General features: G+C 37.8%; 1 protein-coding gene across 4 annotated transcripts; it reads right to left on the bottom strand.

The window, feature by feature from the left end:
* Positions 1-7,518: 7,518 nt before the first annotated feature.
* On the bottom strand, positions 7,519-26,434 carry LPAR4 (lysophosphatidic acid receptor 4). Of its 4 annotated transcripts, XM_082445907.1 has the most exons (5): positions 23,555-23,672; positions 21,208-21,257; positions 20,150-20,251; positions 13,571-14,759; positions 7,519-10,724 (listed from the first exon to the last, which is right to left on the bottom strand). In XM_082445907.1, the coding sequence occupies exon 4, from the start codon at positions 14,681-14,683 to the stop codon at positions 13,571-13,573; it is 1,113 nt and encodes a 370-aa protein (XP_082302033.1). In that variant the 5' UTR covers positions 14,684-14,759; positions 20,150-20,251; positions 21,208-21,257; positions 23,555-23,672; the 3' UTR covers positions 7,519-10,724. The 4 variants fall into 4 exon arrangements, 3 of the variants coding, with proteins under 3 accessions (XP_082302033.1, XP_082302034.1, XP_082302035.1); XR_014258673.1 differs by lacking the exon at positions 13,571-14,759 and having other exon boundaries at positions 23,555-26,434; XM_082445908.1 differs by lacking the exon at positions 21,208-21,257 and having other exon boundaries at positions 7,519-14,759; positions 23,555-26,434.
* Positions 26,435-27,292: the final 858 nt, after the last annotated feature.

The raw sequence follows: 27,292 nt of genomic DNA, 5'->3' as shown, positions 1-27,292 counted from the left end.
GCTTAATTGACACTCTCAACTGGAAGGTCCACACGCATCTCAAATTCAATATATCCAAAGCTGAACTCATTATTGTTTCCTCCTCCTGTGTTCCCCATCTCAGTGGATGACACAAGTAGGCACCTAGTTGTCCATGACCCTCCTGTCCCTCACACACCATATCTAATAACTAAATCTTGAAGATTCTACTTCTTAATTTGTCATGATTCTGTATATTTCTTTGACTCCCTCACCATCATCTCTTTGCTGGAATTCTGCAATAGCCTCTTAACTGAACTTTCTACCTTTGTTCCAATGTACTACATGAACTGTAGCCAGAGTGATCTTTCCAAAACTTAAATCTCTTTCCATCTGACCAACTCTTACTTTCCATCAGTTTTCAATTTATATGTGACCTCCTCCAAAAATCCTCTCTTGCCTCTGAAATCTGGGTTAGATAGCACTGCTGTGTTTTCTCATGCCATCCTCTCATACTTCCATCTCCATTATATTGCTTACCACATTATAATTGTTTATTTGTTGTTTCTTCTATTCAGTTTCAAGATCTTTGAAGGCAGGAAACCTATCTCTTTTATTGTTTTACACCTTTTCCTAGAAAATTGTAGGTACTCAATAAATATTAAATGAAGTTATACATCTGTCTAATAACTCAATTTTGTCCAGAGAATGGTTTACAAACACTTCTCTTAAGTATCAATTGCCTCAACCCAGCTCAATTATAATATCAGCTATCATTTATTGGGTATCTAGTATATACCAGGAGCTGTCCTATGTGCTTTACAATTATCTTCTCCTTTTATCCTCAAACAGCCTTTCAACATAACTCTATTTTACAGGTGAACGAAATGGAGTCCAAAAAGGTCAAGCCTCTTGTTCAAGCTGGTTCTGTGGCAGCACTAAGATTCAGATCCAGATTTATCTGATTCCAGAAACTATACCCTCAGTTCGAGTTTGGGTTTAACAAGTTCAAGCGTCTGGAGGGTAAGCACTCTGACAAAAGCCCTTTAACTACATAAGGAGCAAGGGGCAAAGATAATTATGAAACTCCTCTTCACTCTTGCCTTCTAGAAGTTCTACCAACCTTGACATTGACAAAGAGGTAATGCCAGGGCTACTTGCTAGCAGGGTGACATTCTCCTTAGAAACTGTCTTTGGATTGTTTGTCTACAGTTTACCTTTAAAATTCAGGTGCTACTTAGTGGCTTCCCTAGGAGTTTCTCTGAAGAGCATCTAAAAGAAGAAAAAAAGAAACGGGGGAAAGCGACCTTCTCAAAGTATAAAATCATAATGTTGGCTTATTTTCTTCACCCTCGCTTCAGCTGCACCTTTGGGAATGGTTATATAGGTTAAGCAAAGCTACCAAAGGCCTAAGCACCATGCTCCAAGAAGTCTGAAGCATACCCAGATTCCCTAGCATCTCCAGGGAAACAGCTCTTAATACTGCACAGTTAGTCATCATCTCTGATCATTACAACAGCACCATGAGGTAGATATTATATATTTTCATTTTAAAAATAAAGAAGCTATAATGCATGAGTCAAGTAAATTGCCAAAATCCATGTAACTACTAAGCAAAAAAGTTGAGGTTTGAACTCTGGCCTAATTCCAAGGTGAATGTTCTTTCAACTGTGCTTTTTTTCCTCACACCTAGTGGTGAATTAGCCAGTGCAACTGCTCAGCAAATAGTGTTTTTTCAAGCTAAATGATCTTCTCTGGATGGTTGTTCCACCCAGAAGGAAAGTAATTGTTCCTTTCTGCAACCCATCAGAAGCACCCTTTGTGCTAAATGCTTCCTTTCACCAGATCAATAAAACCTCTTTCCGATAAGCTATTGCCTAAGCCTTGGGAATGCTTCTGCTAAAGTGAATTTCTCACCACATAGGCATTCCTTGCAGAAGGATTTGATGCATAGGCAAACAGTGCCTGTAACTCATTTTGTAAGAAAATGCATACACTATTAACATTTTATGGCATAAATTCCATAGGATAAAGGCAACATTTTAAAGAATTTCTTGGAAACACTTGGTAGTTCCATTATTTGTGGAGAAAAGGGAAGTGGGTGAGAGGGGAATTGAGGGAATACTCATGATTTTTTTTTTCTTTCACAGTTCTCTGCTCTGTGGCTGGGCTTGTGTGTGACTAGGCCTTCTCCTTTGACCACTCAAATGGAAGAAGGAGCATGTTTCCACAATTAGAACTATGCAGATACTTGTTTCTCATGAAGCACAAACTTGCAGCTATTTTTGGTTTCTCTTTGAGGCAAACAGTGGACAAACATGAGGCAAACATGAACTATTTACACAGGGGGAGCGATTCCAGGAACAGACTTTGGAAAGAGTGAAAGCAAGTATACAAGCATTGCACATTTATAAAGGCCTTCATGAATGTCTCATAAAGTTGCCTCCAGGGAAAAGTATAACTAGCTGGTTTTTAGAGGCCTAGTCCTCAATATCCTCCTCCCCTTCCCTCCCTGCAACCCCAATTGCTCTGTGTTATTTAGAAGCAACATCCAACTCACTTCAGAACATACATGTTCACTGATACTTTGGATTACTTGCTGAGATAGCAACCAATCTCTAGCTTCAGGAACCCGGGAATGCTCTGATTGATAGATATCCCTTCTGAGAGATGCTTCCCTATCAGCTCCAGGGCCAGAGGGAGGGAAAGTTCACATTTTATGGGTCTTGCAATCTGAATGACAGTGTATACATGGTAAAAATATGTTACTCACAGTCTTAAAGGTGTGCTTGCTCTTGGGCACTGCTGAGAACTACCTGAGTCCTGGGATAAAAGACAAGAAGTCTGTCACAGAAGAGGGAACTACGGCCCCCTCCAGAATGAGAGCAAGAGAATCAACAAGTACATGTTCAAAACATACCCCAAAAGGCCCGGGATTTGGAAGCACAGTGAGTGTCAGTACAAGCATTCAAGCTATCATGCACTAACTATGAGACTTAGGCAGGTTATTTAACTTTTCTGAACCTCAGTTTTTCTATCTGGATAATAATACCTACCTTGCAGGGTTGTTTTAAGGAATTGTTATGAGGATAAGTGTGGTATACGACAATTCTTATCATAGTTTTTAATATATTGTAATTATTTTCCCTTGAATATATGAACATATTAACTTGACTTGTTTAGGAGTCATCAAAGTGCAGTGGCTAGATTATGAACTTTAATATAAATCTGTCTTTGAAATCCACCCCCACCCTTTTGGAATCATTCAGACTGGGTTCAAATCTCAACTGCACCCCTCTCAAACCTTACTTTGATCAACTTTAAGAATGTGATTATACTTGCCTTACAGAGTGGTTGAGAGATAAGATTGAATTAGATAATGTATATTAAAGTCTTAGTGCAGTACTGGGCACATAATAGGTACTCAAGCAAATATTAACCTCTTCTCTCTCATCCCCAGAAGACTAGGCAAAAGTCCCTTGCAAAAGTCACTAGATAATCTGTACATACTGAAAATAATGTACTTTGTTCTTTCTGTGTAAAAATATTCCAGAGAGTAGATTTAAGTCATTTGAGCTCACTCCACTTATTTATGTATTCCACAGTCCATGTTTTAAGTATCTCCAGTGCACTACCTTTCTTTCAGGGATCAGGACCATCAACCATCCCACTACTACAGTAGATTGCTAACATTTATCAGATAAAATGCACACTCCTTAATCAATCATTCTTGAGATCCTATAGCTATGGTAATTATACATATCAGTTTTTTCCAGAACAGACTCAATTTCAAGTATTGTATCCTATGTCCTATGTCCTCATAAATCACTGCAAATGCCTGGCAGTTACAATACTTTGCTTTTCAAAATACATCTCTTACCTCTGCCACTCATACCCAAAAGCAGCATAAAAGTCATTTGATAGGCCATAGGACCCGATAATTGATTCAGAAGTTGTGATCACTGTACCTAGAGTTCTTTGCAGTATGTACAAATATGGTACTTTCTCACTTACTCATTCCTTCAAACAACAAGTATTTATTAAGCATCCACTATTTGCGAGGTAAGCAGTGCCAGAGAGGTAAATATGTTATATAGAAGAGTAAACATAGAAGTAGACAAACTATAATATTGATATAATGTGACAAACAGGAAAACAGAATTATATAAAACTATGCTATCATAGCCAAAAGTAGAAAACAACCAGCTAATTCTACCTGAGGGTAATAAGGAAGTCTTAACTAGAGAAAGTGATGGTTGAACTTGGACTTAAATGATACTTAAAAACATAAATGATAAGTAGCTACTGTTTTTCTGAGTAGATATTGTTGAGGAGTTAGATAGGGAGGTATTCCCTTCTATTACTGATTTGCATTTTGTGAGCTCATATAATATTTCAGTTTTTCTAGAAAGCAACAGAAAAAAAATTTCCCCATTATAACAAATCTACCTTCACATATTTTTCATAGAAGTGGAACTTATAATATCTACTATTTTTGGTCATCAGGTGGCTAAAATTTCACTGCTATTAGTAACCACCCTTTTCAGATATCATTACTGATTTACAAAACGAGTTTAAAAAGAAACATATAACATACAAGAAACATATATATACCTGCATATAGACATACATATGACGTGTATGTCTTTGAGCATGTGTACATATCCCACACACACACACACACAACACACAACACTTACAATAAGCTCTGCATGCAGAAACAATATTGGCAACCAGCATTTCGTGAGTATAATGCTTGATTTGGAGCTTAAAAAAGATTGACGTTGATCATTAAATGCTGGTTTGAGTTTCTAAAAATCAGCTAAAAATTACGTTCATAAAAGCAGTTTTGATGCTTTTGAACTCTGACTTTATTAAAAATATTAATTTCATTGCTTTTTAACTCATCTTCTGTTAACTCAATAAAGTGAAGTTTTTTTCATTTACTCCTTTTTTCCCACTATAGTCTCCACCCCAGCTCATTGCCTAGCAAAGTCATGCCATTTGTCACAGGGACCAGGCAAGACAGAGTGAACAACTCGTTGAAAATCCATCTCAGCTTGCAGGAACAGCTAATCCCCAGGCATGCCCTGCTTTAGAGGGAGGTGTTTCAAGTACTCCACATATTAAGACCTAAACATGAAGCCAAAAATGGCCCAGAAGAAAACTAAAGCTGTAAACAGAAATGTGACTGCAAGTGTTTCTGCAAGGAACAAGCAGGTGAATTAACAGTGGAAGAAAAAGTCTTCATGACCAACCAGACACCATCATTGGTTTTGCAACTTTCATCTCTCTTCTTGAGATGAGTTTGGGAGTAAATTGGGAGTCATTGATCAGAAACTAGATAACTTCTGGTCAATGTTCAAGAGAAAAGCACCTTCTCCAGCTGGCAGAGACAGCCAATATGGAAGGTGAGAAAGGCTCTGAAGGTACCTTCAGCTCTGCTTAACCAAGATGGGATTTGTCTGTATTGTCAAGACCCGGCCAGCTCACAATTCACCTCTGTTAGGGAACAGGCAGCTATACATTTTCCATGTAAATTCCAAATGGCCACTGCTCATTTGTATCCCCTCCTTCAAATCCAGCCATCCCAGTTCCTCTGAGGTTAGCTGACCAGCAGCTGAGAAAAGACTTTTTCTCTATGAATGCATAATCGGTCATTGATGAACAAACAGGCACTCACTCAGTTTACCTGACCTAGGAAAAAAATTTCTGACCATCCTTCCAGATGTCCATGTCAGTCAACACAATCTCCATATAATTTATAAGGTATTAAATGTCAAAAATAATGGATCTTTTCAGTTAGCATCTTGGCAGATGATGATAGCAGTACATTTTATGTGAGAAGCCAGCACAGACTTCTCCCACTAAAACTGCAAACAGAAAACTGTGAGCACTGGCCCCAGATCCTCTCAGAAAAATGCTGCCATTATACTCCATTACAGTTAAAGCTATGTATGCACTTCGTGGATGGCATCCAATCACATAGCTCTTTTCCCTTCCTTTTACTTTTTTTCTTTTTTAGTAAAAACATGCCTTCTCAATGGCTAGACAGTGGTTTCCAGTAAAGAAATAGACTGAAAATCAACCAGGGGAATGTGTGCTGAAAGTAATTAGAGATTTTTCAGAATCACCAGTAACAAGATAATTCTTTGTAGTCAAATTTATGTGCTGTGTGACATGCCACATGGATTGAAGAGTCCAGTCTAATGTATAATTCAGAAGTGCCAGCAAGTGCCAGAAAGTACAAATTAAATGAGGGGAAACTGCAAAAGGAAAGGTGGAGTTATTTACTTAGGACTTGAATATAGCTTATGAGTTTTAAACACGCTCAAGATTTGTCTCCTTTCTTTGAGTTCTTCCTTGAATACTTGGAAAGATATTTGGGAACCCCTAGGTTCTGCACAAACTCAAATGAAGAAAAAGAGTATTGAAAGTAGCCTCTTTAGGAAATTAGGTATGTACTTTGCCTAATGTATTCTAAAATAAAGATATTTTGCTCTTCAGTGTTCAGGTTCTGATGAAAGTCAGCATAAAGCAACTGGAAAAGATGTTGAGCTTTGGGGAAAAGAGAAGGTTCAAGGGATAAATCAAGAGGCAGTATAGAGCAAGAGCCTTAAAGTCATACAGACCTGGTTTCCCATCCCGGATCTACCACTTTGATTCATTCAAAAAATATTACTTGAGTGTCTACTATGTACTAGATATTGTACTGAAAAAGAGCAACATGACTGCTGCCCTCATGGAACCTACATTTTATGGAGAGTGATGTAGACAGACACTGAACAAATCAATTAAAAAGAAAAACATCAGAGAATTCTATGAAGAAAATTATAATATGGTAAATTGATAAGAGTAACTGCATATCTACTGTAGATTGGATGATCAGGGAAGGCTTCTCTGAAGAGGTGACATTTGAACCTGAATGATAAGAAGGAGCTAGCCACGTGAAGACCTAGTGGAAAAGTATTCTAAGCAGAGAGAACAGCAAAGGCAAAGGCCCTAAGACAAGAATGAGCTTCACTTATTAAATAATGGAAAGAAGACCAATGTATCTGGAGTTCAGGTATGAAGGAGAGAGTAGTTAAGAGATGAGGTAGGGGAATAGATATGGGCTTGATCTTGGGGACCCTACCATGGTTAAGTGCTGGATTTCATAAAGACCTACTCATTATCTATGAGACTTTGGGCAAGTTCCTTAACTCTCTGTATCTCAGTTCCCTCACTTGTAAAAGAGAGAGATAATAAGAGTACTTACCTCACAAGATTGTTATGAAGATTAAAAGAGATAATATTTGTAAAGAGCAGTGCCTGACACATAGTAAGCATTTGATAGTTATTATATATTAGAACAAGTCTCTTGGTAGCTGATTCGAATTATCCCATATAAATATGGATATATAAGTCTTGGTTCTGCCTTCGATTGGCTGTACGACTTTGGGCATGTTACTTAGGCTCCCAATGCCTCAGTTTTGTCATCTTTAAAACAAGATCATAGCATTTTGTGTGCTACTTCCTGACACATATTGAACATTTGAAATATTTCCATTAATATTGCTATTGTTATTATTCAAACTCTTTCTGGCCTCACATGGGAGTAGGCAGCCACTTTTGTGGAATGTTTTCAAAGGAACTTAAAAGGATTCATTATCCCTAAAACCTCCCTCTTCTTCTCCTTAATGGCTGAAGTTCCACCATTAAAATTGTCTTCCTCATGCTTAAGACCCATAGTCTTGGATGGACAAAGCAGTATTGGTTAAGAACACAGGCTTTAGTGACATACAGAACTAGGATCAAATCAGACTGCCACTTATTAGTTCTATGGCTATTTTAAGTTTCTTCAGCTTATTGAGCCTCAGTTTTATCAACCGTAGAATGCAGCTAATCATAAAACCTCTCTCATAATATTGTAAAATAACACATGTAAAGTTCTTAGTACAGCATCTGGCACTTAGTAAGCACCTTCATCCATATCAGCATTATTATTAAGTACTGTTAGTTCTAGCGCAACATCAATGAGTTTGGAGTTCCAGTCTTAGAACTATCAGGGACCTCAGAGATAACTAACAACCTGCTCATTTTACTAATAAGGGAACTCAGTCACAAAGAGAGGAAGGGACTTGCCCAAGTTCACAGAGTGAGTAGGAAAGTGGAATATAAAAACCAGATTTGGGCTTCCAACCCAAATCTCTTTATTACAACACAGAGTTAGCATTTAGATCCTTTTCTGGGAGCATGTTTTCCTGAAAGGAATGATGGAGAGAAAGAGTCAGAGAAAGTGACAAAGACAGAGACAGAGAGACAGATAGAAAGCAAATGAGCCTCTTGCTGTAGGATGAAGCCTGAGGGGAGAGGAGGCTGAGGCCATGACATTATCAGCATTGCTGACTGAAAGTTGCCTATCCCTGGGTTTTCATTAACCTTTTGAGATATCTGTGACTTGAGCAAGAGTGTAAACACCCAAAGGTAGACAGAATAACTACAGAATTTAGACAATTCAGGGCTGCATAACTCCTTTGAAAACAAACATTGGTAATGTGATGTTTTAAAGTCAGAACTTTTTTGCACTTCCTTACATGCATTGCTTAGTATAGCATAAAATTAATTAAAATAATTTTAATTACTTATTTAGAGAGAGGCATCCTCCTCTTTCTAATGTTTACGATCTTTAAAGTTTTAATCCAGTACTGCTGGGAGCCCGAAATTTGGTTTCAGGTATGTGTTCTCCTTTACTTCGCTCCATAGCACTTACCATCATCTGTCATATTACTTTTAGCTTATTTATTTGTTTTTGGCTATGCCTGCTTTGACTCAAGAACATAAGATTTAAAAACAGTTTTTTTCTGTTATTTTCACCACCGCATGCTCAGTGCCTAGAAGGATGTCTGGCACATAGTTGATGTTCAAGAAATTTGTTGAATAAGTAGATGAATGAATTCTTGGTCCCTAGGAATTCCCCCAGCCTGTTTCTCAAGAATCTCAAACTGCCTTGAATCAAGGCTAGTACAGAAGTCCCAGAATCCCAACTGAGGAAGGTGCCCCCTAGTTTTGGCCTTGACGCCACCAACTTGAGTAAGGAAGGTAAAAAGCTGAGCAGACAGTTTATCCTAGACTAGTAGTGGGAGTGAGGGCTCTTTGTAATAAGCATTTCATCTATAAGATCAGAGCTCCTCCATGATAAGTAAGAAGGAAAGCTGGTTGCAAGGCACACACAAATCATCCCAATCTTAGAGCTTGCCTGGCTTCCCTCACTGCCACATTTTAGGCTTCACACTGGCTCTACTCCTCTACCCTCCTGGACTCAGTACCTCTCTGGGTGCTTGGGAGAGAAGAGCTTCATTTCCCACACTCAGAGAGAGAAAGAAGGGAAGCAGTGGGAAGTATATAGCTACTCAAAACTCTGAATACAAGGGGAAATTTTTACTCAGTAACCACAGGCAATTTTGGAAAATAGGGCTGTCTGGAGGAAGGCAGTGTACGTTTTGGACTCAGTGGTACACAGGGTAGTGTCAAGAGAAGTGGGACAAGAGAGTTGCAGTACAGAGGCTTTGCCAGAGGCTCAACAGATGATTTACCATTTACCAGAACAGTCATCTCTACCCATCCCAACCCTGCTTCGGTCATTTGAATTAACCAGACTCCTTTTATAAGATGCAAACAACAAAGGGAGGATTAAAAGCAGTGGGTGGAGGGATCAATCATTGGCAACTTAATGTAAATCTGTTCAACGTGTCACTGTCTTGACAGACGTTTATGTATTGTTTTCAGTCCACAAAGAAGCACTATTTCTGCAAGACGTAGGGAGAGATGTTAAAGGGCCACAGGAAAGACAGGTAGAGAGTTTGGGAAACAATACCAAACATAAGGTACAGGGGTTTGGGGGTAGAGACAGAGGTGGAAGAAAGCTAATAAGGATGTGACACCAATGACATGTCCCTATTTTTTTCTGAGGATCTGGTCTAGAAGGTCACTAATGACAAAGTTCTTATAATTTTAAACATAGCCTAGGGCTAATCATGCTGGTCGTGATGTTAAAAAAGGCAGTGTTTGATGTCATCAAATGGGGAACCAATACACAGAGTGGTTTATGAGATGCTGACATTGCTTTCCCTGAGAGTTAGAAGGCATAAGGACAATGACTATGAACTCCTTGTGCTGCTACTCTGGGACCACCACCTGTTTTAGTTATTGATCAGTCAGCCACCTATTTCCAAAATCTTTTAATTGTTGTCAGATTTTTTTTTCCTCCCCTGACTTTCCCCAGGCCTCCCAGTCTTCCTAGGATGTTTCCTCAAATCTGAGAAATCAGATTCAAGAGTCAGCTTGGCAATAAAGTCCAAATAAATCAAAGCCAAGTTGCACAAATCAACTTAACCTTTCAACTTGATCTCTGAAAAGTCACCCATGGATTTGCCATTTGCAACTCTGCATTAGTCTTTAGACAGCCTCCAAAACAAAGTACTGGAATTGGTTTGAGAACAAATATACTTTAATAAGTTCTTTCTTGAAGGATGGAGGGAAGATAAAAGAAAATTGTCTCTGGGTGCCCACAAATAAAGGCAAAGTTGAAGGTTCCCTTTTCTCCACATCCTCGCCAACATTTCTTGTTTCTTGTCTTTTTAATAATAGCCATTCTGATAGATGTGAGGTGGTATCTCATTTGACTTGCATATCCCTGATGATTAGTGATGCTGAGCATCTTTTCATGTGCCTGTTGAACATCTTCCTTGGAAAAATGTCTATTCAGGTCTTCTGCACACCTGAAACTAATATAATATTGCATGTCAATTATAATTCAATAAAAAGGGCAAGTTGAATAAATAGTTGACCAAAGTATAACTGCTAGATAATCCAAATGTATTTTATTACATTTAATAAGCATTTAAAATCCAAGTTGTAAATACAGTTGAATGATTGCTTTTGCTTTTAAATGTAAAATAAAAGGCAATTTTACATTTAGTTTACATTACATTTTGTTGGTTACATTGTTAATATGACAAAAGTTTTTATTATTAGCAAGTTATATTAACTATAAAATTGGAAATTAAGATAAATTGAAATATGGAAAAGTAAACAAAACTAAGTATGGAAATTATACAAAAGGAAACTGGTTTATTGATATATTTTATGTCAACTTGGTTAACATATCCTATTAAATGGTTTGGTGTCATAATCCTAAAATTTCATAATTTTGAGAGTCCAGGGCACAAACAAAAGTTCACATATAGTTTATACTTACAAGAAACAGAAAAGAAAGAATACCAAAAGAAAAAGATTATTCATACTTTGATTACTAATTTGATCTTACAACATAACTTAACAACCAAACTTTAGCTAACTTAACCTAATTTCATCTAACTCAACCTAATGCCTTACATATTCTATCTATTGCATGATTATTTTTAGGACTTTAGATCATGAGGAAAAAGTAATGCCATTTTTGAGAATTCATTTTTATTATTGTTCTATTGTTTTAGCCTTTTTATCACTTAGCTCCTAACCCAGGCACAGATTTGGTGGTTTTTAAAATTACATTAGGCTCTTGGATTTTTATCTAAAAATCTTAGTATTTTTAAATCTACATATGTCAGAAAGAAAAACAAAGGTTAATGAGAGTTTTAACAATTTGCTTATTGCTTTAAAAGTTTTACTTTTTTGTCATTGTTTTATGGTTTTTAATCTTTTTTTAATCTCTCCCTGGCACAAGTTCAGCAACTTACAAGATGCATTGTTCCTGAAAGTTTTACTTAAAAAGTCTTAGCGTTTTAAAATTATCACATCTCCAAATAACTTAAAAATTGATTAAAACATATTTAAGAATATTTTGGTTTTGTTTTGCAGTGCTTTAATTGTGTGTGTAGTATGCATGCAGGATATTTATTTCCACTGCTTCTTATATGAGAACAAATGTAGCATCTTTCAAACTATACCGTGCTCAGAAGTTTTGTTTATAGGTCTTAATATTCTTAAACCTACACTTCATCCAATAAATAGTAAGAGATTATAAGGATGTTTTTGTTGCTTTTGTTGTTTAAGTTAGTTATAAAAAATGTTTTCTCTTCTTTTGTATACCTTTAAATATTGATTTTAATTGCTCCTGAATTAGATGCCAGTTTAGCAGCTTCCTAGCTGCATTTTAATTCAAAGCATCATATGAAAGTTATAGTATTTTGTAAGTTTTAAAAATGCTCAGAAAAAAAGTTCTAAGTTTTTTTGTGCATGTGTTTTTTGTTGTTGTTTTCTAAGGGGTTGTTTTGTTTTATTTTTATTTTTTCCAATTAGGTCCTGACCTGGGCACAAATGCAGCAGATTTCTACCTGTATTATACTCTAAAATTTTTTACAAATAATACAATATTTTTAAATTTACATATACTCAAAAAATAAATAAAATATTAATGCAAGTGTTAAGAATTTTTTGTTGTTTTTATTGTTTTGCAGTTTTTCTGTTTTTTGTTTGTTTGTTTGTATTGGTTTAGTTTGGTTTATGTATTTTTTTTCAATATGCTCCCAACCTGGGCACAAATTCAGCAGCTCTCTGGCTACACTGTGCTCCAAAATTAATATGAAAGAATAAGTAATTTAAAGTTACAGATCTCTAATCCCTCCCCCCAAAAATGATTAATCCAAGTTTTAAAAAACTTTTTTTGTTTTATGGTTTTTTTGTTATTCTTTTGTTTCTAAATTTTTTCAATTTGCTCCTGACCTGGGCACAAATGCAGCAGCTTTCTGGTTGCACTGTGCTCCAAAATTTCATATAGAAAATATTTATAAAAACCAGTCTCTGAAAAGAAGGATAATTGGAAATTCTTAGAAAAAATGTTGATGTCTCTTAGTTTTTTATGAACATTTGTTGTTTTATGTGATTTTCCATTTTGCCCTGTTTTGGGCACATATTTAGCAGCTTTCTGGATCTGAAGTTTCATATGAGAAATTTAATGTAGTGTAGAAAAAGGAAAACGTTTTTTAAAACTGACACTGCTGGTGACTGCAAATATGTAAATCCAGTTAATCTTCTGTTTCTTCCCAGCCATATTCATGCAAACAAAATTTATGTTTCTGCTTTCAAAACATACACAATAAATTTTGCTAGCTCTTTTAAATTTGATACTTTTTATTAATAATGTTAAGCTAAAATATGTTAGTGTGCTAAAATAAACTCAATGACAATTCAAAAAGAAAAAAAAAGACTAGCATATATCAGTAGTAACACAAAAGGTTGTTTTTTTAAAAAAAACATAATCCCTGAATTTGTTCTATATTTATAGGCCCAACCTAATTACCAAATATTATTGGAATGGAAATATCTTTTTTAAAGTTTTTAAGTAATCTCCATATCACTAAAGTCAAGGCTACTGTCCACTTATATAATGTGGTACAATGAATTTCCAACCCAGCAGAAGAGTTTGGCAATAACTTTTTGTTGTTGTAATTAGACCTGACCTATAATTATTGAACAAAACAGCCTATGTACAATAAACATTCAAATAAATGTATCTGACTGTATTCAGTACATTATTCTCAATATCATTAGCTTGAAATCTTTTCTCTTATTCATAGCATAGGAAAATCGTAGAGGAAACCATATCTGGACCTAAAGAGAGTTCTCATACCTAGAAGGTGGATTCTAGCATTAATTCACCACCATTATGTGTTGTTTGATCACTAACTTCCTCTTGAATAGCTGGAAGGGAAGGCTTTGTGGTCAGAGGTGTTTCAGTCTTAAACAGAGACTCCATCCTGATATGGGTATTGATGTAGAAGGACTTCTGAAAGGACTCAAGGGTGAAGTAATAGATGAAAGGGTCAAAGCAACAGTTCAGAGTTGCAAGGCACAAGGTGACTGGGTACATAATCTTTGCAAATCTTTCCAACAAGCAATTGGTAATGGCTTGGGAGCGCACTAGGGCATACAGGAAGAGGACGGAGTTATAAGGTACGAAGCATACCACAAAGACTGCCATATGCACTGTGATCATCTTCAGCACTTTTTTCTTATTGGTCCCAATTTGAGACAGTGTAGCAGGCTTACGGAGGGTTTTTAGCACCACAGAAGAGCAAGAGACATTCAGTATCAAAGGAATGATAAAACCAACAACTTCAATAAATATGGTTATCTTGGACAGATAAGTCTTCCATACACGTTTGGAGAAGCCCTCAAAGCAGGTGGTGGTTGCATTGTTGACATTAGTGGTGGAGAATAAAGAGGCTGAAATACCACCACTGAGGACTAGGATCCAGACTCCAGCACACACAATGGCAGAATTCCTCCTGGTCCTAATGGTACGAGATCGGAAGGGATAGACAATGGCCAGGAAACGATCCACGCTAATACAGGTAAGGAAGAGCATGCTCCCATAGATGTTGGTTAGAAATGCAGTCCCAGAGATCTTGCAGAGGGTGTCACCAAAAGGCCAGTGGCGGTTGAAATTGTAAAATATTTTGAAAGGTAGAGTGCAGACAAAGAGCAAATCAGAGAGGGCCAGATTGGTGATGAAAACAGCCGTCTCACTTCTCATTTTCATGCGGAAGCAGAAGACAAACAGAGAGGCACTGTTGGTTATCAGACCCAGGATGAATACAACACTGTAGACAGCACCATTCAGATTATACTTGAAGGAATCATCAACAATGCAAGTATTATTGGCAGTAGCATTGCCCAACCTGGGTCTGAAGCTTGAATTTAAATCTTGGAATTGGAAGTCAATGAATCTTCTGTCACCCATGGATTTTTGTCAGGAGGCCTGCTGGCTGCAGGGTTCAGCACTCTGAGACTAAGGACTGGTAGGAAATGTTTTCCTCCTATGGGAGACAAGATGGAACCAGTCATCAAATCTACCTTCCATCCACGATTTCTGTGGAGTAAAAGATATTCTGTCTACCCAGACTGGAAATAACATGCACATTCAATTCAGTTTAACAAATACCTTTTGAGTACCTACCATATGTTAAAAGGTACTACAAGAGTATGTTGCAGGAGTAGGAGAGATCACACTCAAGACAGTAAGTGCAATACTGTAGCACTGCAATGCACAGGAATAAGGTATTTGTTTTTTGGGAGCCCAAGGCCGGTAGGGGCAGGGTGGGGACAGGGGGGACTCTGATGGCTAAAACAATGTTAATACTTTGAAATTTGTATGACTTTTTAACTTTCAAAAGCATGTTTTATTTGATTCCTACAAGTACACCATAAGGCAGGCAAGGCAGGAATTTATCACCATGTTACAGAAGCAGAAACTGAGGCTTATGTAATTTAGAATTACAATAATGTCAGAAATGGAAGAACATATAAATGATACAGTCAGAACCAGAATTCAGGTGTTTTTAAAAAAATCCTAACTAAAGGATTATCAAGCTACTCTAAATTATCAATACATTGTCTACTTTTCAGTATTACTAAACTTCATTGTCTGAGTATTAGTTCTACTGCACAGGAGTACAGGTGGATATGGGACCTCCAGGACAACCTCGTTAAAAAGTTATGAGTAAACTCCTGAATTAAAATGTTGATTCACCTTTTCTTCCAAAATATAAGTTTAGAGAGCAGGGATCCCTCAGTATATTAAAGCTTCTGACTAAAACTTTTTTCACGATACTACATTGCCTTTATAGAGAGATATTTCAAATGACAATCTCAATGTTTCCCTCTTTCAGACTATGGTTCCTTTCCAAGCTTCTTTCATGCCAGACCCTAAGCCTTGGGTATTTTCCTACTCCCTCTCCCACTGCCCTTTCCATCAGTTACTATCATGCCTTCAGCTCTTAAAATGGCCCTGGTCAATAAAGCCTTTTCTGGCTGAATACAAGTGAAATATGAAAGGTAGATTTGAGGTGAACAACCATCCCCCTGTACATTTCTGATCTGGCCAGTTACATGCCCTCTGCCTGCCACCACTTGTACACGTGGCTGTCACTGACTAATCATCTTTGTTGGGTATCTGAACCATCATTGTTCAAAGGTGCATATAGAAATCTTACTAACCTTCTCCTAGGTCAACAGCTGCCATTGGAGGACTGTCTTCTGAATGCTCTATAATACACTATGAACAAGTTGCAGCTGAATGAATTGTTTTCGATGAAGAAGATATGGAATAAAAGTGGTCTTTGTTCTTGACATATCCAGTAATGGGTTTTCATATGACTATATTTTAAAATGTGAAAACCATTTCTCTGAAGTGATTCCTCCTTATGTCACTCTTTCCTTCCACCTCCCAGGGAACAGGTCAAAGGGCCTCTGTATCAGAGAAGGGAGTGGCAGGGGGAACCTGCCAGAGATATAGTGGCCTGAAGTCACTTCAACCAGTGTTTGGCCTGAGGGGAAAAAAACTGGTTTGAGAAAAAAAAAATCACTCACTGCAGTGCCCAGAACGAGAGCTGACCTTGGAGAATATAGGGTGCAAAGCAAAGGGTTGGCATTTTTAAGAGCTAAAGTTTTAAAGTTAAAATTGGAAGTGTGCCGTTCCTGATTTCTCATTCAACAAAGCTTTATGGAGTGCCTCCCCTGAGCCTAACACTGCTCTAAGATCATATTCCTTCTTGGCCATTTCATCTCATAGGCCCAGCTCAACTTTTGCCAGAAGTAACCTTGGTATACGAAAACAGGCTATAGTAGGAACCTTGACAAAGTAAGGTCCAGGAGGAAAAAAAAACAGAGAAGGAAGAAATAAAAATAGATTGGGAGAGCAGAAGAGAAGATGGCAAAGAAAGTAGCAGAGAAGGAAAAACTGAAGAATTGAGAGAAAAGGGAGAAGAAAAGACAAAAAAAAGAAGACTGTGCTGGAGAGAGGTCAGTGCTTCCATCTAATTTGTATTAAGGGCTTGGAGGGTACTCCCAAATTATAATTCCTCCAATTCCACCCTCTCTACCTTGCTTCATCTCACTTCTTCCAATTTTCTCAGAAAGAACAGTACGCAAATGACCAAAGGGGTGGCAGAAAGAAAAAGAGTGGCAAACTTAACTTCTCAACTGCTTAAACCCCATTATATACTATTTTACACCCCCACACGCTACCCATTAGGCTGGAAGTCATTTTTTTCCATTGTTGAAAGAAATCAAGATAGTCAAAAATATCCTTCTAACATAGTCACACAATCTAAAGAAATTACGGGAATGCAAAACCCCTAACATTAAAGCCAAGCTTCATTCACTATGATCTGCTTGCACCTGCCTTCTACAAAAAGTACTGCTAATAAGGTTATTTTATTTGAAAAATGTTTTCATAATAGAAGTCTTTTCACATTTGCTCAGACTCCCTCCAGTCTGCCCACTGGTGACCCTTTTACACAGTATACTTCTAGCTCACTGGCTATGTATTATTTTGTACTTCCCAAGATGGCATGTTTCAAATAGGTGAGCTTTGCTCCCCAGTTTTCTATTCAGTTTTATATCTCCCAGAACATATACACTATACCCACAGCAGGCAGTCTGCAAAAGCCTGGCACTTCTGCTTTGCTGCTTTGAGTAACCAAATCCTGTGGGAAAGAAAGGGCTACAGACAAGAAAGCATTACAGTCTCAATCCTGAAGAGAGAGCATGGGAAAACTGTCACTAAGGCCCTATTCATAGCTTTCCCTTGCTCAAACACACAGCCCCTTTGCTGTCTAGCAGCGAGGGTGTGGTGCTGGGATTTAACACAGCACTGTAAGCAAGGAGTTCTATTTCTGATTCAGACACTGGTTCACTCTGTAACTTGGCTATACTGTTTCTCTTCCCTGTATAAACATTACCTCTGAGCCTCACAGCTGAGGCTAGGAAGATTCAACAGGGCTTGTGAGTAGCTTTATGAGCTTGACCAGCATTCAGCCCAACCTAACCACAAAGAAACATTACAGGAGTTTTTTCCTTCTCCCTCCCCTGGCACAACTGGACACCTATGTCTCTGTCTTTCTTGGTATGCTGAACTTCATATTAGCAACACATCTTTCTCCTAACACCATGTATACCCTTTACTTCAGAAATCCCCCCTTGAGTTTCAACCTTAACTACACAATTTTGTCATAATGGGACAATCCAGGAGTGTGTCCCAAAAGGAATATCTCCCACTGAGCTATGGTTAAAAAAAAATCAGAGAGGCATTTGGCTCTTAAACTAATTCTGAAGGAGAATCAGTGAAAAAGAAACAAGGTCTCTTTTCTGACTGGCTTCCTTTCTTTTGACTGAAATAAACAGTGTTTTTTAACCACTGGATTTTCCTAAATGGCTAACATATTGTGCACTGAATGGAGGCAAAGGGCCAACACTTGAGCTTCAGATGAGATGAAGAAGAAAAAATATAGTCTGACACAGTTAATTACATCTTTCACTGCAAGTAGCATTAGACTATTATCTTGTGAAGACCTTTACAGCCAATTATTCTAACAATTAATCACCTAGGGGTTCAGAGTGCTGATTGCATGTATTTTCAGTGACAATGGACAGGAAGCAGGTCACCTGGAGGTTGACCAAAGAGAAATCTAACCCTCGCTGAATTTTTAACTTTGACCTACACACATGGAGCCAGTTTGGGCAGTTCATAGTAGTGTTCACAACGTTTTTCCCTTATAAAAAATTTCTAATCATAATGAAATATACCATGTTTGCAGTCTTTTGGGCTCCTGGAGGAAATAGAGTTAGCCTTTTTGCCCTATAAAGATGAATACCTAAATCACTTCACTAAGTGCTAAATTTTCAGGTAATACATTGGAAACAAAGCTCTAATTTCTGGCATATGCCCAGTAGCCCAGAAAGGCTGGCTTGCTTTTGTTCCCTACAGAAGACAATCCAGAACTCAGGGAGACAAGGCCTTGAAGGCAGAGTATACTTAAATTTTCTTGCTTTGCTCCGCTTTTAATGAGCTTGGGTCAGATCAGAGTGCTTCTGATCCCCAGAGCATTTCCTCTTTCTACTGGTCAAAGTTTAGGAACACTGACACAATAGTTTTCGGAGGAAGCTGAAACCTATTGTGTCCTTTCTATAAATATCTAGCAGTGAAGCAAACTAAAAAATACAAAAATGTTGCAAAAATACAGATTAAAACCATCCTGCTGGAGTAATAGGGAATATGTCTAGACTGCCGCTCCTCAGATGAGTGGCTGCTAACAGAGAAGACTCCTTAAGGAAATCTTCTAGGCCAAGTCACAAGCACAGATCACAATCATTCACACGGTTCCAATTGATGTTCCTATGCATTGGCTGCTGTTTCATAATAGTTTTCAAAACACAACCTAGCCTTATAAAATTACATATGGAGGAAACCATAGGTAAATGTTTCACTCTAGAATTGAGCTGGGAAATTGATCTATATCAGGTCTCATCTCAAACAAGCCTCTCTGTGTCAAATGTTTAGATTGACAAGCTCGTTTATTTTATTTTTTTGTCCTCATTTATTTTTATGCAGAAATATCCTTTTGAAAAAGGCTTTCTATGTTAAATTTGGTTCACACTAAGATTATTATGGCTGTTTTGTCCCCCTACTTTATTTGAAAAGAGCAGGAAATTGACACAGGCCCTAATCTGAGCAGTTCCTATCCTCAGTGTTTAACTTAATTTTTTTCACCAAAAAATATTCCAGTCTCTCACTAACGCTTCACTTGATAACACAGTCTAATTTTTGGAAAATAATGTGGTTTAGTGCTCAATATGATGGGACCAAAGTTTGCATCAACCCTACTAAAGTAGAATTTTCCCTAGCAGTAAGTTATAGAGTAAGACAACTGTAGACAAATTGCTCAACCTAATCTAATGAAATTGTCTAGAGTCTTCAGACTTAATATCTCATCTCAGCAGAAGCCCCAGACCTTTTGGGGAAAAAAATTAGGTATTCCTATAAGAGCCCATTTCCAAATCCTGTGAGGCTCATAAATTCCAGCTAGGAATCTGGCTTTATTTCACATAGTTGAACAGATAAATTAGTTATCAATTTGCATACCAATTCATCTGATATACTTGGATACTGATCCTGATAATATGAACAAAAGCCATGTCTCCCACTCCTAAAGGCATATACCAGTGGCAGAGAAGGTTTAAACCAAAGAATCAATATTCTTTTACATCAAATCTGCCTGGATTATAATAAACAATTACAACTCTTCCATTCATTCTGGATGTTTGGATCATATAACCTATAATAAATTGGAAGCACTGGTTAGAAAAAAAGTTGGAGAATAAAATTAAGAATTTTAGAGAAAGTTATTACCAGGACAGTGGTACTCACCACATTAGTTCAAACCAAATTCTGGAACCAATTTTATCCAAAACTTGGGTGATCAATGAACTTTCTGGAGGTACTGTTGTTAGAGATTTCTTCCAATGGATGCTGTGAAATAGAATTAGTCACAATAGTGTGCCATGGAGAGAGCTTTTCAATAAAATGTATACCAAAATCATAAGGTAAAGAAATATATTACATGATATAAATCAGAGTAAATGAGAGCCAACATATTTTAAAATGGTATCTAAATGCTTTGGATTTCATTATTACAGAGTTGCAGATAACATTTTATTTTCAAAGCTTGTTACTGCTATGTCATATTTTGTTAGTTATATTGACACACATAAAGTCCATGAGTTTATGTAACTTATAATCACTTAAAGATAACTAGTGACAAAAGGCATAAAAATACTTCTTCCACTTTATAAAGTAATACATTACATTAAAAATAACTGAACAAAGATTTATTTGGCCTGAAGTTGTATTGGTTCTTTGTGGTTTTTTTCTGTTTTATTTTCTTTTCTTTTTCCCTGGCAACAACTGTTACTATTGGGCAGGAGCTTTGATAGGGGAAGAGGAAAGAAGACTGGAACAACACGTAGAGACCTTACTGCCTTGTCTCTAACCCCCCCAACCCAGCTGGATTTCTTTCTTCCCTGAACTATAGTGATATGAGCAAGTCTTCAATTACTGGGTGTTAGCACACTGACAATCACTGCTGCCTCTACTAGGATGTTCTAGGCCAACCTAATATAGCATGTCTGTAACATCTTCAAATCACAATTCTACCCAAAACACTTGTATAGAACCAGAAATACTCTGCAATGGAATTCATACAGGTAGCGACTGAATTTGAACCCTACTCACTTACTGCCTGTAAAGTAGAATCATCTGCTAGTGGCAAACTTACACTATCATCACATCTCACCCCCTTCTGAAGGTGGCCTAAACAAAGCAGACTGCTATGCTTCAACTCTCCTGAAATAATTTTTCTTTAATCTAAGGGAATCAAAACTTAAAAAATAAAATCATTAGATAATTTAAAATATATTTGAGATCACCTTAACATTAAGGAGAATTGATTTTCACACTCCTCCAGAGAGCAGTATTCCTAGAATGAAATTAATATTATTTTACTGGTTTATCTTAAAGAAAGATAGAAGCATTAACATTTCTTTCTTTTATGGCTTTCACAATTGATACAGATTATAAAGAAAACTTCTTTTTGTTTAGAATCAAAGCAAACCAGGAAGTTCAAATACCCAGAAATATTCATATTTGGTGTTAATTCAGTATAGCCACGTCCAGGCACATCACTAGCTAACTGTGTGAGACCAAGTCATAGTCCCTTTCTGTACCTCAGTTTCTCTTCTCCCTCCATCTTTGCCTTGATTAATAGCAGCCTTCAACTCATGTTATGGCAGTGTGGCCTCACTGGCTGTTCCCTCCTGTCAGTGTTTTTACCTGCTCCCATTTGTCACTGCAAAAAAAATTTTTTAAGCCCTCAAAGTCTGAGATAAGGGGAATTAATTTTTATTAGACTCAATGAAATTATTGCTAGATTTATTTTTTAATTGATGTATAATTTGCTATAACATTATATTAGTTTCAGGTGTACAACATAATGATTCAATCGATATTTGTATATATTGTGAAATGATCATCACAGTAAGTCTAGTCAACATCCATCACCATATGTAGTTTAGATTTATTTTAGTATCAGAAGTAAATATTATTAATTATTGTCAGAAGCTAAGGATCACAGATCAAGCTGCCATTTATATCGTAAAGTCTCCCTAATATCCTCATTTTCCTCATCCTCTGTCCTTATGCCCATATCAGCTCTAATTGTCTAGGTCTTAATCCTTGACCTTTTCTACCTGTTCCCCAGTCACCTCTCTCCTCAAAATATAGGGTTATCGAAATACTTCAGAACATAACTATAGAGAATCAGTACACTACTTATCCCATGCCTTGCTCTGATGACTTGCTCTAATTACTTATCTACTAAAAGTGAGGCTTGATTCCCAATGGTAGGTAAACTCCTATTAAGCTCCCAATTTTCAGTACTAGTATTCACAAACACATTAGTGAGTTTTTTCCTCCCCTGTAAGAAGGCCAAGAGTAGACTATACACAATGACCATACACAGAGAAAAAAAGGCAACTATACAATTAAGCCTTGACCATACCACAGTAAGGGCAACAATTCTCATTGCATTTTCTGTCAAATGGAATTGAATAGATCAAGCTTTAGCTAAACTTGGCCTGAGTGTTTCTGTAGGGCATATTCCCAGTCCTCTCTTTAACTTTTGTGAGTACACATTCTGAAAGGCAGGTCTGATTGTTCCAATAGGGCTTTGATTTGCATCTCTGATTAGCAGGAGATGCTTTAGAGTGTAGCCCCCATCAAGTGTATCAGCTGAACTCATCCTTTATAGGAACAGCACATTTCATCTGTGACAAGGCAAAAGGATTTACAATCTATACTGATGGGATATGTTATTTGAAATTTTGTACTGAAAAATAAACATGTTTCAAAGCCACTGAATAATTTGGAGCTTAGGTTATTATTGTTGTCTTCATGTTGGTCAAGGAAAAAGAAAGCTGGTATAATTTGGTAAGGTAGCAAAGTGAATAACCCCACCAAGCTCTGAAATGTTCTAATCTTCGAATTTGTCTGGTCTTTTCCACAGTGGAATAATAGTAAATTACATTGCTCAATTTCCTAAAACAAAGTAACCAAATTACAATATTTATCAATTCAACAAAATCTTTTGTAAGTAAAAATCTTAAAAATATTCAGGATATACAAGAAGAGAATTTTAAATATGTCACATTATTGCATTTGTATGGAAAATAGCACTTAGGTTCACATATAAGGGCAAATTCCATTTATGCCAGAATTAGTTTTTCATTGAAATGTGTTTCTTCCTTTATGGTCTAGTTCATGAATTATTCAATATAACAAATGTCACATTCTCCATAAATCAATTAGGCATCAAAGGCACGCTGCTGTATAGTTTTACTAGAAGAAACCTCATCAAAATAGAAGCCACATTAGCTCACAATCAATTGTAAACCAAAGAAATATAAAGTTAGCCAAAAGAATTTCTAAATTGCTCTACTCTGTGATTTTAAATCATCTCTTTAGGACAACTGTGTTTACATGAAACAACAGCCTGAAAATCTTGTATCTCTTCCACTGAAACAGTATTATTGCCAAAACAATAGAAATTCCTGCTTTTTTTTTTTAACCATTCGACTCGAAGATCCCTGTTCAGCACTTCAGAGTTGAAATCTAACTTCTTTCCCCAAACACTCTAAGCATCAGTGTTTCCACTGAAGTTTGTTATGCCATCCCCCCACCACCAAACGCCCGAATCAAATCTTTCTCAAAGAGACTTACCCCAAGAAAGAGTGTGCTAGATGAGAGAGTGTGCTCATGCCTGTAGACAATTAGCTAATAAACATGTAAACGGGCAACTCGCACTTTAGAAGTGCATATTTTAATCTATTATTCTTTTTTAGAGGGAAAGTTTAGCCCAGCCCAAAGTAGCAGACTCTGGGCTGCCGAAGCTTCTTACAGCAAACTGCTCATTCTGAAAATGTGAGCTTATTTACATTTATCTCTTTCCCTTTGTTAAGGAACGGCCCTCTTGAATGCTGTAGCTGGCATGCCTTTAACAAACAGGACGCAAGAAAAGGCCCAAAGTCCGGGCCGGAGCGTAGGGCCGGGGGAACTCTTGGGGGTCTCAATAGGAAATGCTTTTCATTGGATAAGGAGGCATTATTAGGAGCAGAGATCCCGCCCAATCCCCTGTGCTCCATCGTTCCCTCAGTCACCAATCACTGGACTGAAGAAGTTTTTCCTTAAAGAGCATTGCCCAGGAAAAGCAGTTTTCACAGTCAAGAATTGGCGGCTTCAGTGCCACTTCACAATATAAAAAGTGTCTTTCCTGACCAATTAATCCGCAGAGAAAGCCTTTGTGCCTGTCTTTGCTGCAGGACGGCTATCCTCCCCCACCCTCTTACAATTCTAATGAGGAGGAGGAGACGAAACTCCAAACTGGGAGGAGTGTTTCACTTATGAGCAGCCCATGTTTGTTCCAACTTTATTAAAATAATTACAATAACAATCTTAATAATAAGTAGGGGGCGGGGAAAGGCAAAAGTGATTGGTACCGTAAATACATTCCTATTATACTATGCAAAATTAAATCCCCACCACCACCACAATAAAATAAAATTTAATACTATACTCACTTACTTAAGCCAGTGCAGTGCCCTCAGATGGAGATGTGCTGGGGTCCCAGAGCTCTACTACCCACCTTCCATGCACTAGGGAGTGCTCTGTGGCAAAAGGAGGGTCTACACTTCTCTTAAATAACTGCCTGGCAGGACATCTAATTACCATGAGATTTTTCAGAGGTTTGCTAAAACCCAAAATAAATAGTACAGATGCAATTTGTTTATAATGGGAAGTTATCTTCAACTGTATACCTACTTCCCCCTGGGCAAGTTCTTTTCCTATAGGTTTACTGCCTTGGTTGCTCACACTGCTTTCTTTTCCTCCCTATTTTTTCTCCTTCCCTCCTTCTCTTTGATCTGAATTTGTTGCAGAAATTCATTCACCCAACTGTAACTTCATTGCTAGCTCTTCCCCTCTGCCAGTTCCCTTCATCCTTCTCTCCTCTTCCTCCACTCACTGCCAATACTACCACCAACAGCAACCCCTCCCCCTTCTCTGTAACTCTTGGGCCAAGGATAAGGTGCTTTCTTACTCTGGGCAGAGCGTTGCTCCTGGAGAAGTGAGGGATCCTCTGACTGCTTCAAGACCTCAATCTGTGTAATTAAGCTGCCTCCCAAATAAGGCATGCTTCATGTTTGTTTATTCTCCCTCTTTCTACAGCTCTGTTGTGGCTGTTCTCACTAAGAGTCAAGGCTAGTAAACAAGTGAGTGTGAAGCTGATACTAGCCTTATTACTTGTGACTTATTCTAAAAAGCACTTTCTCTGTCGTTTCCTCTCTCCCCCACCCCCAGTCTCTGCTCTTTCTGTTCCCCTCTCTACTTATCTCAGGTATGTCTATTTCTGTCAGTTGCTGAATTGGCTATGTCTCCACAAGTGGTCATTCATCCACTCTGGGCCTGGATCAGTCCTTGGCATATTTATCAGTCTACAAGAGAAAGACACAGTCACTGCCCTGCAGTGCCTCACAGTCTAGCTGGGGACACAAGACACATGAAAGAGTGAGTAGCAAAGGCAAATTTTGAAAACTATTAAAGTTATTGTATGGAGAGTAAGTTTTGTAATGGATCAGAGGCTGAAGTCCCATGGATAAGTCCAGAAGGGCTTCCCGGAGGAGGTGGAATTCGATCTGGACCTTGATGGATAATTAGTATTTAAATAAGCCAAGAAAAGAAGGAGAAATCTTTTCAGGTGTCCAGACACAAGTGATAAAATGAAGTAGGTGTAAAGTGAATCACGGTGAAAATGAAACTGGTTTGTGAAAAGAAAAAATGGGTAATGAGAAGAGCTTTTTTCAGGAGTGCTCAATTGTAGCAACTCAATGCACTACACTGATTAAAGTCAACTTAATAGTCGTGGTCACTGTCTATCTGTATGTATGACCAGCTCATTATTTTTCTCCTCTTTGGATTAATATTCCTCAGTCTTCCAGTTCATCTGCCTTCATTTCTCCTTAAGGTACTCAAGTACTTTTCTGATTAATCTCACAAATGACTCCCAGGTTGTTTATCATATCACTGGGTCAGATGCCCTTCTAGCATCATTCTTTCTCTACCTGAGTTCCAGCCTCACTGACCTACTTCATCTTCCTAGAATGAGATACGATATCTCACACCATAGACATTTCTACATGCTAGTCCCCTTGCCTGTAACACTCTCCCCCTCTCTAGCCTCCCCTTCACCAAGGTAATTCTTACTCCTCCTTCAGAAATTATCCCAGTAATCATGTCTTCAGGGAAACTTTCCTTAACCTTTCAGGTCATATCCACTTATTATATGTTCTTACAGCATCATGGACCTTTTCTTCATTGCATTCATCACAGGTATAAGTTTACATGATGCTGTGATTTTTTTTATTTGTGTGATAATTTGATTGTCAGTCTCTCCCAACTGCAAACTCCAAGAGGATAGGGTCTATATCTACGTAATTCAAAATTACTATTAGTAGTGTTCTCAAAAACTCTTCTCTCTTGCCTAAGCAGAGCAGCAGTGTGTTAATTGTTTTGTTTTGTTTTGTCTTGTTTTATGCATCAGGTGAAAACCTGTGCCATTTGATCCCTTTACAAACAAGCCCACATCAAGGTGTTATTTTACAACAAAGAATACAAACACATAAGGAAAAAAAGTCCTATGAACAAGAAAGTTCTGGGCTTCCCTGGTGGCGCAGTGGTTGAGAATCTGCCTGCCAATGCAGGGGACACGGGTTCGAGCCCTGGTCTGGGAAGATCCCACATGCCACGGAGCAACTGGGCCCGTGAGCCACAATTACTGACCCTGCGCGTCTGGAGCCTGTGCTCCCAACAAGAGAGGCCACGATAGTGAGAGGCCCGCGCACCGCGATGAAGAGTGGCCCACGCTTGCCACAACTGGGGAAAGCCCTCGCACAGAAACGAAGACCCAACATAGCCATAAATAAATAAATTAAAACGTACAATTCAAATTTAAAAAAAAAAAAGAAAGTTCTGAAGCTTATCCACTGTCATCTCCTTCTGCTCTCACCTCAAAATCCTCACTGTGAACATTCTGGTTGGGCTTGCTCTAATATTTGTAAGGTGGAGGGGGGAAAGTGAAAGCTTCTCCGAGGTGTTCCCCAAACAGCCAGTTTATAGCCACACAACTTAACCCAAAAAGTCATTTAAAAAAAATGTCTTCATTGAGTTGCTGATGTCTTTGCTACCAGGAGAGGAGGGGAATGAATATGCAGCTGAAAAAAGTACATTCAGAACTACCTGGGAGACTGTAAATTTCATTTTTATCTGTTTGAAAAGAAAGTAACTAAAATATGACTAACTTCCAACTGGGAATTTACACACTTGAAAAAGAACAGCCAGATGCTTAAGACCTTAACACTCCAAACCCAAATCATTTTTTCTTTCTGCCAACAATATCAAAGGACT

Source organism: Balaenoptera physalus (genome assembly GCF_965194825.1).
Source record: "Balaenoptera physalus genome assembly, chromosome: X".
NCBI classification, from domain to species: domain Eukaryota; kingdom Metazoa; phylum Chordata; class Mammalia; order Artiodactyla; family Balaenopteridae; genus Balaenoptera; species Balaenoptera physalus.
Note: the sequence above shows the minus strand (reverse complement) of the source record. Positions and strands in the feature narration are given on the sequence as shown.